At 38.8% G+C, this 25,507-nt stretch overlaps 1 protein-coding gene across 1 annotated transcript; it reads left to right on the top strand.

Moving 5' to 3' along the window:
* On the top strand, positions 803–11,024 carry LOC109829052. The gene is made up of 6 exons (XM_020396120.1): positions 803–911; positions 1,000–1,075; positions 1,162–1,226; positions 1,304–1,452; positions 4,262–4,469; positions 10,651–11,024. Exons 1-6 carry the CDS (start codon positions 909–911, stop codon positions 10,816–10,818), a joined length of 669 nt encoding a protein of 222 aa, XP_020251709.1. The 5' UTR covers positions 803–908; the 3' UTR covers positions 10,819–11,024.

Raw genomic sequence — 25,507 nt, 5'->3', positions numbered from 1 at the left:
TTACTTGGTCGTCGTGTTTTAGTTTTTCTTTCTATTTAAATATCTGGAAAAAGGTTCAGAAATTGCAAGAAAACAATTTAAGTAAATTTATTTCCCAAATAGAACTTTTTCAATTGCCTCTTATCGCAGCACTCATTAATTTGTACGCAACAGCTTTCTTATGCTAAAGATATTTTCACTTTATAACAATTCTTTGAAGTTGAAATAATATCCAATCACACATGCATCTGAAATTTGGACATGGTAGTAACAATGTGGAGCTTGAATAGGAGTATCTAAACAAACCGTAATATTGGAAGACTCAGTTACTTCTTTTTCACCAATGTTTACCTCATTAACAAAAAAAAAAAAAAAGGTATGAGAAAAATGGTGATGTGTCTGAAGAGTTCTTAAACTTTTTATGGAAGTTCAAAATTTCAAACTTATTCAGCTGGCCTACGTTCCTGTATTAAACCAGATCCGAAACCGGTTCGCATTGCCAAAAGCCTTCACCAAATTTTTTGATCGTATCCCTGGAAACTATCCGTGTTATGAATTAGCCCCTCAAATCATTAAATCGCCTTTTAGTTATTTTGAAAGCAATCCCCTCAAATCATTTGAATTTTCATTATATCCGAAAGTGGTCTGTAGTAATTCGAGGGATTAATTTGAGATATCTTATTAGAATTGATGGTCCAAACAGCAAATTCAATAATTTAAGGACTATTTCAGAATAACTTAAGAATCAGCGGACCAAATAGTAAACCCAAGCTAAATGAATTGAGGATTAATTAAAAATATGAAAGATTGAAGGGACTGATAAGAAAACAAAGGGGAAAAGAAAGAGGAAAAACCTATAATGCCCAAAAATATACCAAAAGCCCCTAATCCGCCATCGTTTCAATTCGAAATTCCCAAATTTGCTGACGATGGTAAGTTGAATCTCTCCTCTCTCTCTCTCTCTCTCTCTCTCTCTCTCTCTCTGGGGTTTCTAGGGTTTGATCTCTTTCCGCTCCACAGGACCAATCTCTAGAAGAATTCGAGCCCTTGTTCGATTACAGCCGCGTTCAGCCGAAAGATTTGGTCTTTTTGGATGGTAGTCTCATCTTCTCTGTCGTTCTCTTCTATTTTCAGTCAATAGAATTCGGTTCTTATCACTTCCAGGGTCTTGTTCATGCTTAGATGAGGAGCTGGACTCGTCCCCAATCTACGTTCCAGTGAAGAAGAAGCAGAAGAGCGATAAAGCGGTAATTTTTGACCCGAATTTGTGGGGTTTTTAGGTTAAATGGGGTGGAAATTGTTGATTTTTTCCCTTTAATTTTAGGGGAAAGGAGACGTTGGGAAAGAGGAGAAGCCGAGAGAAGAGAAAGTAGTGGTTTTGGATGATGAGGAGGACTGGTTGGCTCCTCCTCCGCCCAAGTTGACGAATGATAGGTCGGCCTTGGAAGAGGATAGCACAATCAAAGCATTGCGGTATGTTTGTTTTGCTTTTCATTTGAAAAGTCTGATATTTTGGTGTTTTAGGGTTTAATTAATTGTTCAATTGTGGGTGCCAGTGGGCAACTGTTGTAAGATTAGGTTTCTTGAAATAGATTAAATTCTCATATTTTCTTTTTTTGTAAAGTTTTAAAGGGAAAGGATGGGTACAGAATTTATAGTTTCACTTTGTGGATGTGGAAGAAAATATGTTTCATGGGAGTTCTATTTGTGTGCTGACTTGTAACTTTACACCCACATAAGCACACATGCATACATTTTGTTCATGAAACACAAATACATACATATATAAAATCAAATGTGTGTATACATATGCATGTGTCCATGAAGGCAGATGGATACTTGCTTATGTACAAAGTTCACTGTTGTTAGTTTTTGCATGAGGATTATGGACTGGTAGTTTACAGTACATTTTAAGAGTTCTTATTAGTCCTAAATATTCTGAAATCATTCTTACTTGTTTATGAATTACAAGAGAGATTGGACTTTGTATGATCCAACTTGCCCCTTATTAGATTATCTTTCTTGTTTCTTGTTTTCTTATGGTGGTTGTGGCCCTTGTGGGTGTGGGTGTTTGGGATGGGGGTGGGGGGTTGCTTCTTGGGCTAAACACTGTGTTGCCAACTTAAATACTGGATGGTAGTGTCTAGAAAAAAAGGTTGTTGAGTTGTTTTATGCTGGAACTTATCAAGGGGAAAGGGAAGGTCCTCTATCGGAGTTAGATTGGCAGTTACATTGACAATGACGCAACAGAATGATGGCGGCAGTTAACAGGAGGAAATTGGATGATGGTTGTTTCAAGCTTGAGGTGGCCGCTTTTAGTGGGGATGACATAACTGTGGGTTTTGTTTTGCTTGTCAGTGACAAAACAAAGAGATGGAAAACATTTTGTGCAGCAATACTCAAATGGGTTTGAGAAGCAAGAGAGATGGCACAGAGGACTGTTGTTGGGCTCTTTTGAGGGCTCTTGGCTTGTCAATTTAGTGGTTGCCCATTGTATTGGTTGGCAATAATAGGGAGAGAGAGAGAGAGAGGCAGGGAGGGTTTTTCGAATGGCTTCTACAATATTACACCAATCTCAATTGCAATTTCAATGCAAAACTAGTTCTTATCGATCAAGTCATCAATGAAATAGGGAGCATGACGCACATATACATATACACGTCTAGACATGCACACGCATGTTCAGTACATCATACAAAAAGTACAATTTTGTTTTCCTGAATAAATCCAACTAGAGCATATTGCTTTCATGCCAATTGAAAGAATCATGGTAGGTGATGATGGCGGTACATGCAGTACTGTGTTCATCAAATTTAATTATAGAAAAAGGTTTATAATACCTAAAACGATTTGTAACCTTACACGAGACGAAACCCAGTCATTTATTCAGTCATGTAGTCAATTATGCCTATACTGAAACTTCAACGACACTCCTCGAATATATGCATACATTTATTCAGTCATGTACTCAATTATGTAATATATATTTTAATTTGAAACACTTGTTATACACTTTTTGGACACATCCGTTTCCGTGCAACTAGGCTTTGGGTGGACATCATCAACCAACATACTCCTACACAAACAAATGAAGTATTATCCATAGCTTCTTGAGCTGATTCGAGTAATCTAGTCATTAACTTTCCAAATCAAAGTTCTTGTGAATCTCTTTACTTCCAAATTCGTGTGCAAACATCATTAGTGTAATATAGACCATTGTAAGAGGACCTTTGATTTTACTTAGGAGACTTACATGAGGAAGGCATAGAACACTTTCTGATGAACTATGCAAGCCTATTGAGATTATAGTCGCTAAGAGTCGTGAGTTTAGGGCAATGTCCAAGGTTGAAACAGAGAAGAAGCAAATGCTAAGCATCCTTTATAGGAATGCAATTAGTAGTCTATGTATTTAATGATGTGTATGAGACCTTGTATATTCTTCAAAGTAGGATTGATGAGTAGACATCAGTCATTCTGGTTTGTGGTGTCCACTCAAAGTGAGTGGGTGGATAACAAATTAATCCTAGCTGGTCACAAGGTTGGCTGATCTAGGAACCCTAGTGTCATAAAGAGGCGCAAAGAAATGCAAATACAGAGAGAAAAAGAAAGTCACCACCTTCGCTTCCCTTAAATTCTTATTTAGGGGTCAATAGTGGTGTGATATTGGGAATTTGTCTGTGCAATCAGTGGTCCCTCTCCGTTTGTTGACTAAGGAGAGGGTAGCAAGCCTAAACGAATGATCACATCTGGTAATCCCTAAATTATATTTTATTTACTAGAAAATTAGAAATCATGTTACGGTTCATTTTAAACCCCGTTCTGCATGATTATATGCTAGTGCGCTCTACATGTGTGGATTACCTAAATTTAACACGTACTAAATTAAAAACCGTAAATGACGATGCTATTAAGTCTAAAAGACCATTTAACAATTTGAATTTTATATCTTATGTGTCCTGTCTGGGAGAATGTAAATACAATCTAGTACGTTACCTTTAGGACTATAATTAGTATGGGTTTTTTAATTCACAAAAGGTCAGCATATTTTGATATATCACTATTTCAGCAGGTATGTACTATTGTACTATAAAAATTAGGTTTTCCCATTCTGAGAGTGTGGCTGCAATCATTTGGTAGTTATGTGCTTTTCCGTGTTGCTAATGGAATATGTGAACTTCAATTTAACCGGTATGGTTCTACTTTGTGGAAATATTGTCATTAAATGTCCAGTTTCTTTATTAGTTAACTGGATCTTAATACTGTCAATCTTTGTAAAACACAGGTTAAAGAAGCAAGAATTAGCATCATTGGCTCAATCTGCTGAGGATATCCTGAGAACAGTGACTGCATCTACCAGAAGGGATATCAGTAACCCTGAAAAAATTGATCTGGAAGCAATCAAGGAGCTTCCATCAAAGAAAGTAGATAGGAAAAAGATTGTTATCTCAATTCAGGACAAGGATGGACAAAAGCAATTTCGCATGTACATGGTATCACTTCTGAACTTTAGTTGGCACAAACTCTATATTTTTGTACAAATAGTCTTTCTGTTCTTGTCATGCTAATTACTGTAATGAGCAAATTATTTGTTCATCTGTTCACGTCCTTTCAATTATTTGAACACGCTTGAATTCTACTTTAAGCTTGGTTCGCACAGGTGATTATACGAGCCTTTATGAGCTCTAAAGGAGCTAGCTCAGAGCTTCAGCTTTTTGAACCTATCTGAAGTTCCAAACGAATAATAGGGAATGCAATTGAAAATTTTATTCAGAAATATGTGAGCTTGAAATTTTTAAGAATTAAGCAGTGAAATTTAGAAAACATATTAAGTGCTAAATAGTAACAACTTTTTCTCAAGTATAACACTTTTTTATAAATTGATGAGTGATACATTGCTAAAATATTTTATCTCTAACATGCTAAATAATGACATTATATGTGATCAGTTTTATTTCTTTTTAACATAGAGCAGTTATATTATTCAAATTCTGGTAAAAAAAAGACTTTAGATCAATCGAAAGCACTTCCTTCATCCCATCTAAACAGAACCTTAGAGACTCATGTGAAATATGGATTTAATTTCTGCCAACTGAGTGTCAAATGATGTGTATTTAGATATTCTTCTCTATGCCTTAGTTTCCTTCTCAAATGTGTCGAACTACTTGTGTCTTCTTCAGCTGTGTTCCATACTCTGTAAAAGCTGTGGCTTCTTTGTAATGTTATCTTATGCCAAATGCCAGTAAGATCCATAATTTCTATAATTACCATATTTGCGAGTGGCTCATCGTATTCTAGGTTAATTGCACATTGACCACCCTGTACTATTTTCTTTTTTGAACTTACTACCCTTGAAATTTCATTTCGGCAAATAGACCCCCTGGGTTAAATTTGTCAACTCATTTACTCGGATCTAATTTCAGCCAGGGCCAATATTTCTGGAAAATTTCACTTAGGGTGAAAGAGTCAAAGAAATTTAATCCAGGATGTCTATCTGCAAAAATGTACCTATAGTGCTAGTTAGTTCAAAACAACGAGCCTGCAGGGGTCTATGTACAGTTAACCACTTAACCCTATTCTATATTTTGAAGTGTTCCATTATTTTCTCCTTCATAGACTGATATATTAGCCTACTGGATCTGTATTACCCTTGATTTTTGGTTAGATTGCCAGTCCTTGATATGTATTTTTTTAACCCTTCTAGATTTCTCTAGGGCTGGGCATATTCGGTTCGGTTCGGTTTTAAGCCCAATCCGCATCCAATCCGAATTTTTCGGTTTCTCAAAACTCTCATCCAGATCCAGATTTTTTTCCCCTTCATCCGATATTCGGCCCAACCGAAATTCGGTTCGGTTCGGTTCGGTTTCGGTTTTGAACCGAATTAACTTCATTTCACAAAAATCATACCAAATTGTTTAGTTACATATCATACCACAATAATAAACTCATTAAAGAGTTACTTAGTTACAAACTCATTAAAGAATACTTAGTTACAAACAATGCAAATAGTCCAGAAATAATTAAAAAACACCTACTTAAGTTCTTAAGTTCAGTACATTGAAATTAAAATAAACATTAAACAAGCAACAGCAAATCCCCGCATTGGCAAATTCTACAAGGTTTGTGATGATGAGGCTGAAGCATCTGTGACGACAGATTCTACAAAAACAAGAGAAATAACCTTTAAAAACCATACTTACAAAACAACAGAGATATATAAATTCAAAAGCAAAACAAAATAGCTACCTGATGTGAGCTTTTCCAACTCAGAATACTGCTCCATTTCAGTCTTGATAGGCTCAATAAACACTGGCTTAAACATTGGCTTGCTAGTGTCTCTCAACCAGTCACTAGTACATACCAAAGCCTCAACCATTTTTGGGGTCAGACTTGCACGAAATGGATCCAGAATCCTTGATCCAAGGCTAAAAGCACTTTCAGATGCTACTGTTGAGGCAGGCACTGCAAAAATATCTCTTGCAATTTGAGACAAGATTGGGAACCTAGCTGAATTCTCTTTCCACCAACCTAACAGTTGAAAGTTAGGGTTTCTAGGGTCCTCAGATGCCTCCACCATATACTTGTCAACCTCAGTCTTTATCTCCACCACATCTTTCTCCTGCCGAAGCTTTACAAACTCATTCACAGTTGCAGAATGGCTGTCCTCCTCATCAACTATTCCACTTGAGGCTGACATTGGCTGAGTTGAATTATAAGAAGCAAGGGCAGCATCAGGATCATTAGCTGCATACTCATTGAAGAGCTCCTGCAATGTGCTCTTCACATTAATCACCAACACCTCCGCCAGCTTCTTGTCTATCTTCAATTTAGGGAAAAAGAAATCCAAGTACAGAAGCTTGTACCTGAAAACAAAACATAATAAAAATATGTAAACAGAATAACACTACCAACAGATATGCAATAAGAAAAGTAGTAAACAAGCTCAAACATGTAAACAGAATAATCTAGAAATATAAGGACATGTGCGTGCTGAGCAAAGGTAGGTAACAAAACTGAACAGAACAGAGGAATAAAAAGAGAGAATAAACTTAAAGGATAAGCCACTCCTGTAGTCATGTATATAACCCCCAGTGAGTACAACGAAACTGATTTGGGTGTCAATTATGTAACATCTTGTTTTGATCTCAATATGGAAAATGGTTTATTAAACCTTAGAAATATTTAGAATTCTAAAAAAGGAAACAAGCTCAAACAGAAAAAAAAAATAGGAACACGTACTAGAAATAGGTAGTCAGTCATAGTCCACATTTCTTGATGCTGAAGATACAAAGCTCTTAAATGATTGTTGACTGAATTAATCCAATTAATCCAAGAAATAACAATGTGGGTCAATATTGGCAGTCATTTTCCACGGAATTCAAAGGTCCTACAAATTAGAACATAACACCATATGGATCAACGTAGAAAGTGAAGTGAGTAAATAAAAAAGCAGGAAAAGGACTAACACCACCAATTTGCTCAATAAGCAATAAAAATGCCAAATCACTGCTTAACTTCTCTCAATACGGTATGGTTTGTTAGTAAACACAATTGTATACTTCAGCTCATAATTGAACTAGTAGTTAGTAAACACAATTGTACTGGATTCATAATGCGATTTCCGAAGTTACATAAAAGGGCACTCTTTGATGTTCAAATATAACCCAGTAGTTTGTTCTCTTATGATGCTATGTATCGTTGACCAAAAAAAATCTCGACTTGATTCTGAACTTTGAGAGCTGATACTTGATAAGCTCTACAAATGACAAGGAGCTACATGCAATCATTCTATTAACCACAAAAATAGCATCATAAATGATTGTGATTCAATTTATCAGTAAACAACAGTGCAATACCTTGGATCTAGAACAACTGCAATGAGAAGAATTTTGTTGATGCTTTCAACCTTCCCCCAATATTTGTCGAATTTCTCCTTCATTGATTTGGCAATTTTGGCAAGCAATACATCATTACCTTGCAAAAATACGCATAAGAGGCATTTAGTTAAAATTGTTAAATTATTAAAGACATAAAAAAAGAAGATAAAATCATAAAAGTAAATTTGAGATGAAGTTTAATAGTTTACCATCGATGCACTTGTTCATCTCTCCAATCAGTGTACACATCCATTGGATTGGCTGATTCGAAGTCACAACTTGTGTCCCACTGAAATCAAGGGTTGCCTCATAAGAAATCTTCAAAAACCTCACCAGCCTTTCAGATTTGTTCCAATCCTCTGCAATTGGAGGTCCAGCTCTATCATTGAAGTATGCAACAAATTGTGGATCCTCATCCTCCAACCTAAGAAATGCCTTCCGGTACTTAATGGCTATGTCTAACATTAAGTATGTAGAGTTCCACCTAGTGCAAACATCCAAAGGCACTATCCCACCTTTGTGCTCCACTTTTTCTTGAGTTGCACACTTTCTAAACTTCTCCAACCTAGAAGGACTTGATCTAATGTACTTCACACAATTTCTAATGGACTCAATCGAGGAGTCCAGCTCTGCCATTCCATCCTTAACCACTAAGTTAAGAATGTGACAGCAACACCTCATATGCAGAAACTCCCCTTTTAGGACTAGTTCATTCCAATTCCCTATCTTCTCTTTCATGTAATCTAAAGCCACTTGATTAGGAGAAGCATTATCAACAACAATGCAGAAAATTTTCTCTATTCCCCACTTAATAAGACAAGTTTCAACTAGCTGCCCAATAGTCTTCCCCATATGGTTTGGTATCACACAAAAGTTCAAGATTCTTTTGTGTAAAATCCAATCATCATCAATAAAGTGAGCTGTGAGCACCATGTAATTGATATTTTGGATTGAAGTCCAAGTATCAGTGGTCAGTGAAACTCTCTGTCCATAAGTGGCTAAGATATTTTTGATTGTAATCCTCTCCGACTCATACAACTCCCAAATATCTCTAGCAACAGTTCTACGTGAAAACTTCTTAAACTGTGGTTGAACATGACTTATAAAATCCCTAAACCCAGGTCCGTCAACAAAACTAAAAGGCAGTTCATCCCTAACTATCATCCTAGCAAGAGCTAACCTACATACCTCCTCATCATAAGACCAAGCAACTAACCTACCCCCCTTGTCGAATGATTCTTGCGCCTTGAAATGAAGAAAAAAATCTTGAATCAAATAACTCAACTACTCAATAGTTAATCTGAATTTGCAAATGCAGAAAGTGAGAGAATAGAATTTACCAGGTGCTTCTGTTTCTTAGGGACCCTAAGTGGACACTTCGGGCAATTGTAAAGCAGGTGGCTCCTCATGTTGCTGGTTCCGTTCAATCTCGAATCACAACTATAGGTTTGCGGACACCAATTGCACTTTGCTCTCGGCTTGGCCAAAGTTGTGCCATCGAGATTCTTCATCAATGTGAAATGATCCCAAGCAATGCTTCCGTTCTTCCTCTTCGATTGAACAGAGGAAGATTGGCCCAGAGTTGCAGTCGAAACTGACGCAGCAGCACCAAGGGGAGTTTCAGTGATGTGTTGAACCATGGCAGCATGTGTAGGAGTCGTCCCAGATCCTGTTCCAGTTCCATGGCTTGAGGACGGATTGGTTTGACCCGAATCCATCACCTAAAAACAAATCAAACATGGATTAGGTTCATGAGAAATGGTTGATTTGAGAATTTAAGAAGAAAAATGGAGTTGGAGGAAAGAAATCTTATATACATCTTTGTTTTCCCTCTTTTTTTAAGCAAACAAAGTTAACAAACAGCCCTTTATAGGGGAAAAAAACCCTAGAAAATGCAAAGTTTGCGGGAGCAAAATCCAAATAAACCAAATCGAAACTTCAGTCCAAAAACCACCGCCCCCTCCTCTCTCTAAAAACCAAAGACAAAAATCAAAGCAACGGCAGCGGCAACTTCACACCAAATTCATTAACCCCAACCAGTACCACCCTCCCATTTCCTCGACCTGGTCCTTATCCACTCTGTATAAATAACAAGCTATATAAAATATTAACAAACCCAGAACCCTATTGAAACCCCCAAAAAAATTTAAAATTTTAAAAATTAAAAAAAAACAGCAACTTTGACATCAAGAATCTTTAAGGAGAAGAGAAGAGGAGAAGAATTACCTTCGACTATTTGGGATAACGGATGCTTCGACTTCGATTTCCAACTGTCTGCAGAGAACGTATTTTGAGAAGGATTGAAGGAGAGGCGAGAGGGGAGAGGCGGCGTTGGGAGAGGCGAGAAGGGAGAGGCGGCGTTGGGAGAGGCGAGAGGGGAGAGGCGGCGAGGCGGCGTTGGGAGAGGCGAGAAGGGAGAGGCGGCGTTGTGGCCTGTGGGAATCTGAGGTAGGGTTAGGGATTTTAACTTTTAAGTATTTATAGTATCGGTTCGGTTTTTTTTGGGCGGTTCATGGGGTCAAACCGGATCCAGACCGGTTTAATTCGGTTCGGGCGGTTTAGAAGCTTCTTCTCATCCATTTAATTCGGTTCGGTTAACCGATCCGCTTTTTCGGGCGGTTTTTTCGGTTGAACCAGTTTAATTCGGTTTTTGCCCACCCCTAGATTTCTCCTTCATGTTCCTTTCGATATATTTTCCCTACTAGATTACTTCCATGTCATGATTTTATAAAAAAAATTCGTTGGCCTTTATGTTTGTGCAATAATTTTATCTTGCTAATCACTCTTTATTTCATAGGATGACAATTTCTCAAGACTTTTCAAAATGTACGCTGAGAAAGCTAATCTTAAGTTGGAAAGCTTAGTTTTCATATTTGACGGTGATAAAGTTAGTTCAACTGCAACACCAGAAGGCCTTGGCTTGGAGGATGATGATATGTTAGAAGTGCACATCAAATCTAAGTAAAGGTCCTTGCAATCAATGTCACAATCAATTTTATTTTGTGTTTTGAGCTCGTGTTACTCGTGTGATTGTAATGAATATGTAGCTCATCGGGTCACTCATAGAATGATCTATAACAATCCTGTGATATAAGTTTTGGCAAGTTGTAAATATAGGTTGTTCTTATACTAGCTGGTTATAATTATTTTGAGGTTGGTTAGTCTGTTAAATTTGTCGTGTCTTTTCATGTTAGTTGTTATTTGTACTCTGGATCTTTTGTAATGCGTATGATCCAGCGTTACAGAATGGTTTCCTTGTCGGTGCAGGAAAATTTTGGTTCTGATAAAAGTTATTTCAGTGAAATTTACTGTAATGAATCTGAGCTCTAATATTCACTTGGGTGTTTTGAGAAGTGCAACGCATTTATTTGGTTGCTCTTTTAGCTCTTCAGCAAGGTCATTGCAGTAATCATCCGGTAGATTCTCACTAGATCGCACCTGGCATTTGATGTCTTGGCATTTGCTCACGTGCTCTCAACAATTTCCACGAGCTTATTGAGATTCCTGGAACAAGGGGTTTCACGAATAAGAGGAAATTTGGGATGTAGAGTTTCATAACATGCGCTTATTGCCTAGTATGGCTCCTATTGTTACAACTGGGAACAAGTTCATCTGGTGCAACAATTAGGAGGGCCTGAGGTGTACTTAGAAAGTCCTCGATAGAGTCCTTCAATCATTGGACCTCCTCGGCTATTAGCTCAAGCCCTTCACCGCTCCTTCTCTGATCATTCTTCCATCATCCTTTCATGGTGTCTCAATTCTCATTCCGGTCCGAGGTTTTGGTGGTACCAACGCATGTGGTCTCGGCACAACTCCTTCCTCAATGTAGTCCAACAACAGTGGGCTTATGACCACCACTCCTCCCCCTCTTAAGAACCTCTGCATCAAACTCAAGCTTTTGAGACAACACTTCAAAGAGTGGAACTCTACCACATTTGGGAACATTTTTGCCCACAAAAAGGAGCTGGAATCCGAGATTGATGCTCTCGAAACATCCCTTCAGTCTCATTGGTGTTCGGATGCCTATAAGAAGCTTCAAGATTGTAAATCCAAATGGAAGGAAGCATCTATCCAAGTGGAGATCTTTTGGAAGCAAAAATCCCGTATCAAATGGCTTCGAGAAGGGGATTCCAATTCCAAATTCTTCCGTGGCATAGTCCATAGCAAATTGTCGCAAGTTATCATTAATAAGCTTTCAGGACCAGATGGAGAGAATCTCCAAGGTCAAGAGGCCATTCATGAAGCTTCCGTATCATTCTTTGCCAAGCTTTTCTCCTCTGAACCCCACCATCTCAAGACTGATCTTCTCAACCTCATCCCCAATAAGATCTCCACAGATATGAACCTCATGCTATTGAGACCTTTTGATCTCTCGAAGCTCCATCATGCAACCCTCTCTATCCCAGTGGACAATGCTGTGGGTATTGATGGATTATGGTCATCATTTTTTACTTCCTCTTGGGAAATCATTGGGCCCTCTATCCTTGCAGCGCTAATGACCTCCTGGCTCACAAACGCCTCCTTGAAGCCATCTTTCACACATCCCTTGTCCTCATTCCCAAAAAGCAATCTGTCCTCAGCTTCAATGACTTCCCTCACATAATGTTATGTACCACCTTATACAAAATCTTTGCTAAGACGATTGGCATGAGACTTGCCTCGGTCCTCCCCATGATCATCTCCCCCAATCAAGGGGCCTTTGTGGAAGGCCGGAATATATCTGACAATGTGAGTCTAGCCCAAGAGATTTGTCAGGATCTTGACAAAAAAACAAAGCATCCCAACGTCATCCTCAACCTAGACATGCATAAAGCATATGATCGCCTTGAATGAGATTTCTTATGGGAAGTCCTCATTTGGTTTGGCTTTTCCATGGACTGGGTTGAGCTCATCAAAGCTTGCATTTGCAATTGCCATTATTTAGTGGTCTTTCAAGGCACATATAGGGGCTGTTTTAAGAGTTCTCGAGGTCTAAGGTAAGGGGATCCATTATCTCCGAGCCTATTTATCATAGCAGAGGAAGTCCTATCTTTGGGCTTTGCTCACTTCATCCCTACTTCAGCCCACTTCTCCACTACCATGGCCACTTGCCCCACCCAACTTCTATTTGCGGATGACCTGATCATATTTGCCAATGCTTCTTGTCAGTCCCTCATAGCCATCTTGGATATTCTGGACAATTACATGTAATCCTCGGTCCAGCTTCTCAGCCTAGCTAAGAGCCGATACTATATTCAATCTAAATCCTCTCGATCGTGCACTAGGATGGTCGAATCTACTCTCAAGTTGCCTAGAGGTGTTTTCCCAATGACCTATTTAGGGGTTCCCATTGGCCCAGGGCATCGTAAGATAGCCTCCTTCTTGCCCCTAATTGATAGAATCAAAGCTCGCCTGCAAGGGTGGCATTACAAACTATTGAGTAGTGCGGGTCGTATCATTCTCATTAAACATGTCCTCAGTAGCATGCCCATTTACATCCTCTTATCTACAGCATTCCCTAAATCTATTATGAAGATGATTGAGGGTTTGCTCGCTAATTTCTTCTGGGCCTCCTCCGAGTATAGCAATAAAAAACATTGGCTCAGCTGACATAAGTTGTGCATCCCTGTCAATGGAGGGGGCTTGGGTTTCCGCAATCTTTTTGATGTCCAAAAAGCTTTCATCCTCAAACAATGCTGGAAACTATGCAACCAATCTTCCATTTGGGCTTCATTTATAAGTACAAAATTCAGCCATCACGCATATCTTGGTCAGGCCCTCAACGATGCTCAGTGGAGTGGAAAAAAATTCCGGCCCTAAGACATGAATTTGCTGATCGATGTTCATGGATCATTGGCAGAGGCAATGTTTCGTTCTGATATGACCGTTGGCACCCTGAGTTTCGACTAGATCTCCTCAACCCTAATGGGGATATCCAGGTGAAACTTAGGGACTTCTACAATAACGGTACTTAGTCATTCAAGGGTTTACTTCCCTCTCTTGGCCATGAAGTGGTGTATTCCCTATATGCTCATGCTCCTAGGCTATCGGAGGATGATGATAAACATCATTGGGCCCTGAGATTATGGGGCCATTCTCCAACAAGTCTGCATGGAACTCTATCCGTGATCACCATCCCCATATACATATTCTAGAGGATATTTGGGCCACCCCCATGCCTACCTCGGCTGGTTGTAGGAAAATTTGCGAGAAAATTAAGAGGAAATGTTAATTGAGAGGAAATGTTACTAATTCTCCTTAACTGACTTAAGAAAAGAATGAATATAATCTCTCGATGTAAACCCTTTCTAACTAACTTGGAAAAAAAATTATAATTTTCTCTTATCAGTTTCCCAATTTACAAAAGAGTGAATAAATCGATAAAGATCATTCCCTTTGTTTAAATCTGGATTCTTCTTGGTAGCGATGAGAGTTTGAATCATGTATTCCATTGACGATCCGAGCACTTCACTTCATAGAACATGGTCTATTCCTCTTGACTTGACGTCGGGAAAAACTTGCGAGACAAGTTTAAAACTCTTAACGAGTTAAGAACTTTGAACGAGTTTAAGAACTTTATAAAAAAGTTAATTTTAGAAAGGAAAATAATCCTTTTAATCAAAATTAAAGAATAACCGATCTTCAGTTCTTCAACCGGAACTTGGTTCAAAAGCAAAGGCTAAAAAGCTCCAAAGCTTCAACAAAAAGCCTTCACAAAATACTCCAAGGGCTCCTCAAGATTGCCCCCTTTTTTCAAGCTGTGAAACCAGCTATTTATAGGGGTTTAAGAGGTGTAACTGACCCCTTAAATTGCTCCTTAATGGGGGTTTAGTGACCCCATTAAATGAGTGTAACCGACCCTCTTAAATTGCTCCTTAGTGGGGGCTTAATGGCCCCATTAAATGGGCGTAATCAACCCCTTAAATCACTACTTACTGAGGGTTTATGGGATGTAACCGCCCCTATAAATCTCTCTATAACGGGGGCTTAATTGCCCCATTAAATAGAAAACCATTTCAAGTGATTTGAAACGGTCAAACGTGACGTCCGCGTTCTAGCTTCAAAACATGATGGTGAGCCTGGCATTTGGCTGTTGAAACGTAAAGATGTGACCTCGATATTTTGTTGTTGAAACGCGAGAATGACCTCCGTGTTTTGTTGTTGACACGCGGGAATGACCTCCATGTTTTGTTGTTGAAACGAGGGAATGACCTTCGCGTTTTGATTTTAAAAACACGGGAATGACCTCCGCATTTTGTTGTTGAAATGCTGGAATGACCTCCACGTTTTGTTGTTGAAATGCGGGAATGACCTCCGCGTTTGGGCTTGAAGAGTTCGTCAATTGTAATCTTTTTTTCTCAAGTTCTGTAAAGATCGTCATCTTGTAATCCTTACATTCGGCTCTTTGAAATGTGAGAGTTGTCAACTTGTAACTCTCGTATATCGTGAAAGTTGTCGAATTATAACTTTCATCTGTCGTTATAATGGTTGTCAGTTTGTTACCTCCATCATCAGTGTTTTGTGGGGATCAACTATCTAAAATAATTTTTAGACAGCCTACAGAACCTCCTCCAAAGTTTTTAAAAGTTCACAGTTAACTAGAACGAATTTCTGAAATACTTTGGATCTCGATTTTGATCTTGGAGCTGTTGATTCCTTGTCGTAAAGAAGTTGTTCCCTTTATCAGCTTCGAAGGCATCTTGGTTGGAGGGATTTGTCACACAAGACCCGTGCGAGGGTGAGTGCCATGCTTTAGCTCCTGAAACGCTGAAGTGAGCCTCTCATTTGTCTTATAAAATGCGGAGGTGAGCCTCGCATTTTTCTTGTGAAACGCGGGAGTGAGCCTCGCGTATTGCCTTTGAAAACGCAGAGGTGATCTTCGTGTTTTGATATTGGAACGCGGGAGTGACCCTCGCGTTTGGAATTTGGAACACGGCGATGACCCTCGTGTTTAGAATTTGGAACGCAAGGATGAATGACCCTCGCGTTTGGAATTTGGAACGCAGGAATGACCCTCGTGCTTTTGATAATGAACACTTATCATTCTGTTGAAAAGAACAAATTCATAGGGGCTTAAATGTTAGAGGAGTGATGTTAACATAATAATAATTTGGAGGCTTATCATCCTATTAGAGAAGATTGATAAATTAATCTTGTCGGAGGTGTGATATTAACTTGATGAAATTGTGTACTTATGATTTAAACAAGATTTTGAGGACCTATCGCTATATTGAAGAGAGTCGATAAGTTAATTTTGTCAGAGAAATAATATTAACTTGACAGGAGTTTATTATGATTTGAACAATTTTAAAGACTTATCACCCTATTGAAGAGGATTAATAAGTTAATTATGTCAGAGGTGTGATATTAACTTGGCAAAAGTTTATTACGCTTTGAGAAAGTTTGTGGACTTATTATCCTATTGAAGAGAATTGATAAGTTAATTTGGTTATCAGAGGTGTGATGTTAACTTGACAGAAGTTGGTTACGATTTGAGCAACTTTGTGGACTTATCATCTTATTGAAGAAGATTGATAAGTTGATTGTGTTAGAGGTGTGATATTAACTTGACAGAAGTTTGTTGCGATTTGAGCAACTTTGTGGACTTATCATCCTATTGAAGATGATTGATAAGTAATTGTGTCAGAGGTATGATATTAACTTGATAGAAGTTTGTTGAGATTTGAGAAACTTTGTGGACTTATCATCCTATTGAAGAGGATTGATAAGTTGATTGGGTTGTTAGAGGTATATTGTTATCTTGACAGGATTATGTTGCGATTTGAGCAACTTTGTGGACTTTTCATTCTATTAAAGAGGATTGATAAGTTGATTTGGTTGTCAGAGGTATATTGTTAACTTGACGTGGTTGTGTTGCAATTTGAGTAACTTTGTGGACTTATCATCCTATTGAAGAGGATTGATAAGTTGATTAGGTTGTGGTGCATGTTGAAGTGCTTATACTGTTAGAGGTATTTTGTTAAGACAGGGTTGTGTTGCGATTTGAGCAACTTTGTGGACTTATCATCCTATTGAAGAGGATTGATAAGTTGATTTGGTTGTGGTGCACATTAAAGTGCTTATACTGTCAGAGGTATTTTGTTAACTTGACAGTTTTGAGAATTCATTATTCTGTTCGAGAAATCAACCCCCAGTCTGGACTAAGACTTAATAGGGGAAGAAGGGAGCTTCATAATTTTCTTGGGCAATATTTCTTAAAAATTTTCCCGTTAATTGACATCATGAGCTTATCATCTTTTTGATTAATGAAACAATATTCTTCATTCGAGTAGACTGACTCTACTACGAATGGTCCTTCCTATTTGGAATTAACTTCGTTGGGAAAGGATTTTACTCAGTTGACAAAGGTGTTTTGTTGAACATGACAACTTAAAAGATTCGTTACTCTTAATCCAATGGATTCCAAGTAACCAACCCCACTCCGTCTTAGGAGAATCTGGTGCTGAATGATCAGCTAAGAAATCTACCAAGGCTTATCCTTTAACAGTCTTTCGAGGTATAAATCATATCTCGTGTTGCGATAACACTATGACCCATTTTGTGAGACGACAATTCAATGAAAATGGTCTCATCATGAGCATTCAGGCGAATATCAAGATTAGACATTCTTTTCCCTAGTTTTCTCTGACATGCTTGTCCATTGCTGGTCATCAAGTAGATTAGGATGGACCCACATTGTCTCTCCTTTCGGAGTAGCAAGGGGTACCAACCCTTTATCTCTCTGAGCATGTGAGTCAATGTTTATCAGGTGTAGCTCCCTTTTAGGGATCAGGATCACACCGATTGCAGCTTGAACTGGTGGAGAACTCTCGAGTTGGACCGACACCATGTTAATGGTCACTGTTCTCTGCCTCGATTTTAGCTTTGAACCTGGAAATAATTTCTTCAACCTTTTCACCTTGGGAGACAAGCTTCTTCCAAGAACGACATTCTGCAACCCCCATTTGGGCTAGGAGGTTAGTCTGTAAATTATGTCGACAGATTTTCACCAATGTAGCATGTATTATACCTATCGGACAACGAAGAGCCATACTTCGGAACCTTTTGATGAAGGCTTTGATGGTCTCTCTCTCCTTTTACTTAGTGGAAAGAAGGGTAGTGACAGATAATTCTGTGTCGTCTTTAAAGAATCTTGATAGGAAGAATCTCTCTAGATCCGTCCACTTCTAGATACACCCGGTAGGCAATTTCATGAACCAATCAAATGCAGCCCCCTTGAGAGTACAAATGAACAACAGAGTCAACACGGTATCATTTGCTATCACATTCCCAGTCTGTGACTTGAAATAGTAGATTTGTCGGTTCGGTGATCCTGTGCCGTCAAAAGCTTGTAGAGTCGGGACTTTTAACTTTGGAGGATAAAAGTCTGTATCCCATTCGGCAGGATAAGGCCTGATAACTCTCTCATCTTGGACCTCGCGTCTATTGGCAATAGCATTGATACGGGCTTCCAGTTCTTGCATTTTAACCGACTGAGAATCCTGCTCATTCTCGGTATCTCTTCCTTCTTCAGAGGAAGATTCTATGTTATGAGATTCTTGATCGAAAGTCTCACTCCCATTCACCTTTTCCTTCCTCTTTGATGTAACAGGTCAGGATGAAGATGATCCTCCTCTTCAGGAAGATTTGCGCTGGGGTGACGAATTTGTTTTTAGGGACTTAGCCCTATCTGTAACAATTTGAACCATCAAGACCCGAAGTTCATCGATGGCCTTCTGCTGTGCTTTAAGCATGACTTGTTGCTCATCAAGTCTCTTCATAAGATCTTCAGGGTTTCCTACCATATGAGTGAAGCTCTCATGTTCAATGAAAGAGCTAGAGGATTGGGACTATGTGATGGCTAAATGTTCATCGTCAGAGTTAATTCCTTTAGCTAATCTTTGATAATCGATAGGCGGTATAATTCCCTTTCGAGTCCGATGTGTTGATAGATTCCATTAGACCCACTCGGGATCTCTTTCAAACCAGGAGACTCTCCGAAGCTAGAGATTGATGACCTCCCTCTACCGATCATATTAGAAGTAACTTCAAGGTATTCATCCTCTGAAGTCTTCTTCCTGTGTGAACGTCATCGTTTGTTAGGAAAAGCAATGTTCGTTAATATGTCGAACACCGACGGTTTGGCCGCATGTGAGCAGCATTGACATCCTGAGAGGACCGTAGAAATTAGTCGTTCATATTGGCATGAAAGAACGATATGTTACATCGGTCTTTCTCTCAATATAAACTTTCTCAAATCCATTGTAGAGACTCGAAAAGAGTTACTCACTGAACGTGAGATTTGAATTAGAACCCCATGTCTTTGGTTGGACAAGACTGGTTCTTGATAAACATGGATTTTGTTGAGATGCCTTGAATCCGTAGATTTCTTAAGTCTGATATTAGTCTAGCCACGCTACGAATAACCCAGTACATGGGTCTCATTGCCCGATTAGCGAGCCTAGGGTCCGGGGGGCGGTGCGTCCCTGGCTGGAGGGTCCGGGGTAGTAGACGACCCCCCGGTAGGGTTTGGGGAAGTGTCTCGAAGGTCCACGGTATACATTAGGTCCTGTATTGAGTTTTATTACTTGAGCCCAAATCTATTGTTTGGACAATTGAACATGAGGGTCGCGTTTGGGCAACTGAATGCGAGGGTCACGTTTGAGCAACTGAACGTGAGGGTCACATGCAACCACCTTCTGAACGCGAGGTTCGCATTTTGATTGAGTAACGTGAAGCTCAGGTTCGCGTTCAACGCCGACTCAAGGTCCTTGTTTTGTCTGTGGAATGCGCCATTGAGGGTCGTGTTTAGCCTGGTTTTTGTGAGGATCGTGTTTGGGCACATAAACACAAGGCTCGTGTTCTAAAGCAGAAATACGGAGCTCAGGGTCGCGGTGAGGCTCACGAACACGAAGTTCGCGTTGAATGGATGATCGGCTTTCTCGGAGCTACGCTCGTCGCAGAGACCTTCTCCTTCATTGAGTAGCATCCTTCTTAGCCTGATTTAAGACTTTTGCAGCAACATTATTATCTGTAGTGATCAAGTTAGTCATGGTAATAGGCCTCTTATGACCCGATATATACCTTTTGTTTGGGCATGGGTGTAAGGCTTCTAACTCGATTAACGAGTTGAATTGGAGCTGAATCTTCTCCTTCAGAGGAGGGGCTGTCCGAGCAGTCTAGTCCAAGGGAGAGATCCTCCTTTGGTGAGTCGGCCACAATTGGAGCTTTAGTCTCTTTGGAGACTTTGCGGATCTTGCGCATTGTCTTAGGGCTAAGGGATCTGGAGGATAGTAACTCCTCATACTTGGCTTGATCGAACTCTACAGTAAGAGTTTCAACCATTGTTCCAGCGAGGTTGATATCGGATTACGCCACCACTTCTTCATTGATGAAAAAGTTAGTTCCTAGAAGAGTCGCCATCTTTTGTTTGTAGAAAAATTTATGAGAAAATTGAGAGGAAATATTATTAATTATCCTTAACTAACTTAAAAAAAAAGAATGAATACAATCTTTCGATGTAATCCCTCTCTAACTGACTTAGAAAAAGAAATTATAATTTTTTCTTAACGATTTCCCGATTTATGAAAGAGAGAACGAATCGATGGAGATTATTCCATTTGTTTAAAACTGAGTTCTTCTTGGTAGTGATGGGAGTTTGAATCTTATATCCCATTGACGATCTGAGCACTTTACTTCGTGAAATGTGGTCTATTCCTCTTGACTTGACGTCGGTAAGAACTTACGAGGCAAGTTTAAAACTCTTAATGACTTAAGAACTCTGAATGAGTTTAAGAACTCTATAAAAGAGTTAATTTCAGAAAGAAAAATAATCATTTTAATCGAAATCAGAGAATAACTGATCTTCAGTTCTTCAACCGAAACTCCGTTCAAAAGCCAAGGCCGAAAAGCTCCGAAGCTTCAACAAAAAGCCTTCATAAAATACTCCAAGGGTTCCTCAAGATTGCCCCCTTTTTCCAGCCGTAAAACCCGCTAATTATATGGGTTTAAGGGGTATAATTGACCCCTTAAATTGCTCCTTAATGGGGGCTTAATGACTCCATTAAATTGTTAGACCCAGGGGGGGGTGATTAGAGTCTTATGCTAATCTAATCCGATTTTATGCCAATTAAAATTAATTAACAAATTATCCTTATAAGATGATATCCAATTACTTATGAGCAAGAATATACAATATACACAAGGTGATATATCCTAACAATGAGATATACTATATGATATATGCAAGGATATGCAAACACAAAGGTAACATAAACAAATGTAAACAAAGTAGTGGACAAGCTAGATAATGAGACAAAGGCGATATGAGCAATGAGCACAAATATAAATGAACGCCAAAGCACACTCAAACACAATCAAATGATCACGGAGTTCGGACCTTTCGTCCTACGTCTCCGCTCCCAAAGCACACTCAAACACAATCAAATGATCACGGAGTTCGGACCTTTCGTCCTACGTCTCCGCTCCCCGCTCCCCACTCTCGGGGAGAAATCCACTATTACAACCGGGTTTTTTACGCTCACTCGAATAACGTTTACACCTCACAATGTCGGTTTTTAACGCTCACCGACCAACATTCACAAATACTCCTTACACTCGGTTTTCTAGCTCACCGAAAACTTTACAACACTAATAATGTAACAATAAATATGTTCTCTACAATAGATGAGAACTCAATGAAAGCTCACACTCAATTGTTATAATTTCTCACAACCCTAATATACTATGTATGTAAATACTAAAAGCTCATGTGGGTGTGTGTAACAATGAGAATAAATAAAACAACTAAACTCAAATAAAATCTAGCATATAGAAATTATGAATAAAATAATAAATAGCTAGAAATAGAGTTTAGGAATTCTTCTCTGAAAAACAAGATGGAGAGATGGATTAAAAGGAAGCTCAAACAATGTAGATGATCTCCTCCACTTGTGAACCAACCAAAACAGCTTTAAACCAAACATAAACTCTTTTAAAACTTGTTAAAACATTTATTGGATACACATTAGAACTGAGGTATAAGGGGGTATTTATATGAAACCCCAAAGCCAAGAGAAAGCCAAGAAAATACTAAAAAACCAATACAGCAACGACTCTGGAAACTAGCCGTTAGAACAGATTTGACTGTTCGGCGGTCGACCGCTGTGGTCGACTGAACAAACTACGGCTCTGGACAAGCGACGGTCGACCGCGGCGGTTGACCGCGAAAGTCTCTAGACTTGCTACGGTCGACCGCCACGGTCGACCGCGAGCCAACAAAACATAACCTGAGTCTTGAACCATGGCGGTCGACCGTGGCGGTCGACCACGAACTGATACTAAGGAAAACAGGTTTTAAAAGCATATTTTTAAAACTTTGAAAATATGTTAAAAATAACAAATAAAGTCCAAAAATAATGAAACTTTGGGAAATGTATATAAACATGTAAATGAACATATTACAAAAAGGAAACTTTGGGAAATGTATATAAACATGTAAATGAACATATTACAAAAAGAATTTTCCAAATTGCATTTTCCATTTGTGAAAAATCATCGTTTTGCAGAATAGTCCAAAACATGAAAATGTAAACATAAGAATTTTGATATTTTGGCTAAACCATGTTTTGAAACTTTACAAAATGATTTTATAGACTTGAAAAAAAGATGTAAACTATTGTTATGAAGTCTATAAATAGTGAATATATTATTTTCAAAAATACAATAGAAAATAAAACATATGAGTATGTATATAAAAATATATTTGTTTCATATCTAAGTAGTTAAACCAAATCACAATAATAAATATGAAATATGTAATTTCATATTTTTGACTTGGTACACTATGCGGATAAAGCTGAACTTGGATCTTGAACTTGAATTGCATAAGCTTCACTCCACAATTCCGCCAACCTCCATTTGATATCGTCGTTGAAACGCTATTCCATCCATCCTCCAACATATTGTTTGCTTAGAATAAATATAAAACACAAATATTAGACAAACAATATTAGATATAAATTATTTGTAAATCATCATCAAAACAAGAAGGCCAACATAAATGGGTGTAACCGCCTCCCTTAAATTGCTCCCTAATGGGGGCTTAATGGCCCTATTAAATGGGTGTAACCGACCCCTTAAATCACTCCTTAATAAGGGTTTATGGGATATAACTGTCCCCATAAATCTTTCCATAATGGGGGTTTAATTGTCCCTATTAAATGAAAAATCGTTTCAAGTGATTTGAAACGGTCAAACGTGACGTCCGCGTTCTAGCTTCAAAACACAAGGGTGAGCCTGGCGTTTGGCTGTTGAAATGCGGGGATGTGATCTCCGTGTTTTGTTGTTAAAACGTGGGAATGACCTCTATATTTTGTTGTTGAAACGCGAGAATGACCTTCACGATTTGATTTTAAAAACGCGGGAATGACCTCTGCGTTTTGTTATTGAAATACGAGAGTGACCTTCGCGTTTTGTTGTTGAAACGCGGGAATGACCTCCGCGTTTGGGCTTGAAGAGATCGTCAATTGTAATCTCTTTTTCTCAAGTTTTGCAAAGATTACCATCTTGTAATCCTTGCATTCGACTCTTTGAAATATGAGAGTTGTCAACTTGTAACTCTCGTATATTGTGAAAATTGTTGAATTGTAACTTTCATCTGTTGTTGTGATGGTTGTCAGATTATAACCTCCGCCGTTAGTGCTTTATGATGATCAGTTATCTACAGTAATTTTTAGATAGCCTACATCGGCCAAGCTGATATGCTGGAGGATCCTCTTTAACATCCTTCTAGTGGACAAGCGGGTACAAAAGAGTGGTATATCCCTAGCTTCTAAATGCATTTGCTGCAGTAGCCATCAATCCGAAAGTCTGAATAATCTATTTGTGAAGGGCGAGCTAGCCGAATCCCTATGTAGGTATTTCATCATTATATTTGTAGTTCCTTATTTTCCTTCACAATCCATAGCCACTAGAATCAAATGGTGGTTTCGGACTTGTAAAGGAAAGTCCCATTTTTCTATTATGGAGAGGCTAACTTGCATCGCCATCTGCTGTCAGATTTGGAGTTTCAGGAATAATACTATCTATGGGGTATGATCAAAAGCCATATGCATGCTAAAATCATTGTCATTGATGCTTTGCAACATGTGGACTAACTTTTCAAACATATGATGCATTCATCGAAGTATGATATCGACTCCTTGTTTGCTTTAGGTATCATCCATAAGGCCCCGAAGGATAAACAAATCTCTTTGTGTGCCTGGACCCCCCCAAAGGCCAATTCGTTTGCTCTCAATGTTGATGGATCTTGTCGTGAAAACCAAATGGCCATTGGGGGTGTGATTTGGTACCATGAAGGGAAGCTCATTTGCGCATTTGCGGGGCCTAAAGGAGCGGGTACTAGCTTTCAAGGGAAAATCCACGCATTAGATGTTGGAGCTGAATTTATTGCAGAGTTACAATTACAGCCCTCCATTGCGTACACTGACTCTAAAAGCCTAGCCATGAGAACAGGAAAAGAGTGCATACTATGGCAGCTTACTAGATTATGGAAGTCCATGAATCACCGACTTAGAGATATCCATGTTCGTCATTGTGTAAGGGAATCAAATGTTGTAGCAGATGCTCTTTCCAAGCTGGGTCACACCCTTCTCCAAACTCAGTATTTTTTTGCTCTAGAAAAGTTACCCATTCTGATTCAAAAGCTTCTATGGCTCGATAAGATGAGTCACCATTTCTTCAGGGTTCGATAATGTGTGCTGGTTGGACATGGTGTCGAGGATTTGATTTCGATCTTTTGGTTTATTTTGTTTCTTTAGGAGCTCCATGTGTATAGCTCAAAAACCTTTTGTGATAGTTTTACGTTATGTATATTTTTATACTGTGAGGGATGTCTCACTTCATGATGTACATGCTCCCAAAGTTTCGGGAAGGTATCATGTAACTTTTTACTATAAATGAAATCTATATTTTAGCGTTAAAAAAATTGCTTAAAAATATGAATCTGCATTGGAAAAGCCCAATGCATAAACTCTGTGTAGGACACATTTGAACGTGCTACACGAAAATTGTATGGATATAGTTGGAGAACATAAGTTGATCATTAGCTAAGATCCTAATAAGGCCTATCCAAATCCCCCCCGCCCCACCCCCCCCCCACACCACACACGACACCACGAACAGTTTTTACCAGAATAAAAACGATAGTGCAATCCATACAACTTGACTTTCAGAACCACATGTTCATCTCTAGATGAGTTGTCACATTATATTCATTATTTTGTATATACATACCTACACACGTAAGTGTATAGATATATTGCTGTGGGAGAAAAAACTAGCGATTGTAGATTGATTTGACCATTAAGAAATCGGACAAAAGAAAGGATATCCAAGATTTGACTAGAAATATGATTCTGTTCTTTTGAGACGGTACCTGCTCATATACTCTATATGGATCCATATACCTGACCCGATTAGAGGTTATTGGATCACAATGATGGATCCATACCCGCCTCGCATACTAGACCCGTCTCGGCTCTCAAAGCACATCAACTTGGTAAAACGTGTCAAAGAAGAGCCAAGTGCTGAACTACCGCTTTGTCAAAATTCCACCATACAAAATACTACATGCAAAAAAACAAAAAAATACCTCGAGAAATCCACCAAATACC

Source organism: Asparagus officinalis, chromosome 1 (genome assembly GCF_001876935.1).
Source record: "Asparagus officinalis chromosome 1, Aspof.V1, whole genome shotgun sequence".
NCBI lineage: Eukaryota > Viridiplantae > Streptophyta > Magnoliopsida > Asparagales > Asparagaceae > Asparagus > Asparagus officinalis.
Note: the sequence above shows the minus strand (reverse complement) of the source record. Positions and strands in the feature narration are given on the sequence as shown.

Excerpts from the sequence above, each read along its gene's own strand:
- LOC109829052 (XM_020396120.1), top strand. Across the intron at positions 1,227-1,303 it reads AGCAGAAGAGCGATAAAGCG|GGGAAAGGAGACGTTGGGAA; the intron begins GTAATTTTTGAC and ends CTTTAATTTTAG. Across the intron at positions 1,453-4,261 it reads AGCACAATCAAAGCATTGCG|GTTAAAGAAGCAAGAATTAG; the intron begins GTATGTTTGTTT and ends TGTAAAACACAG.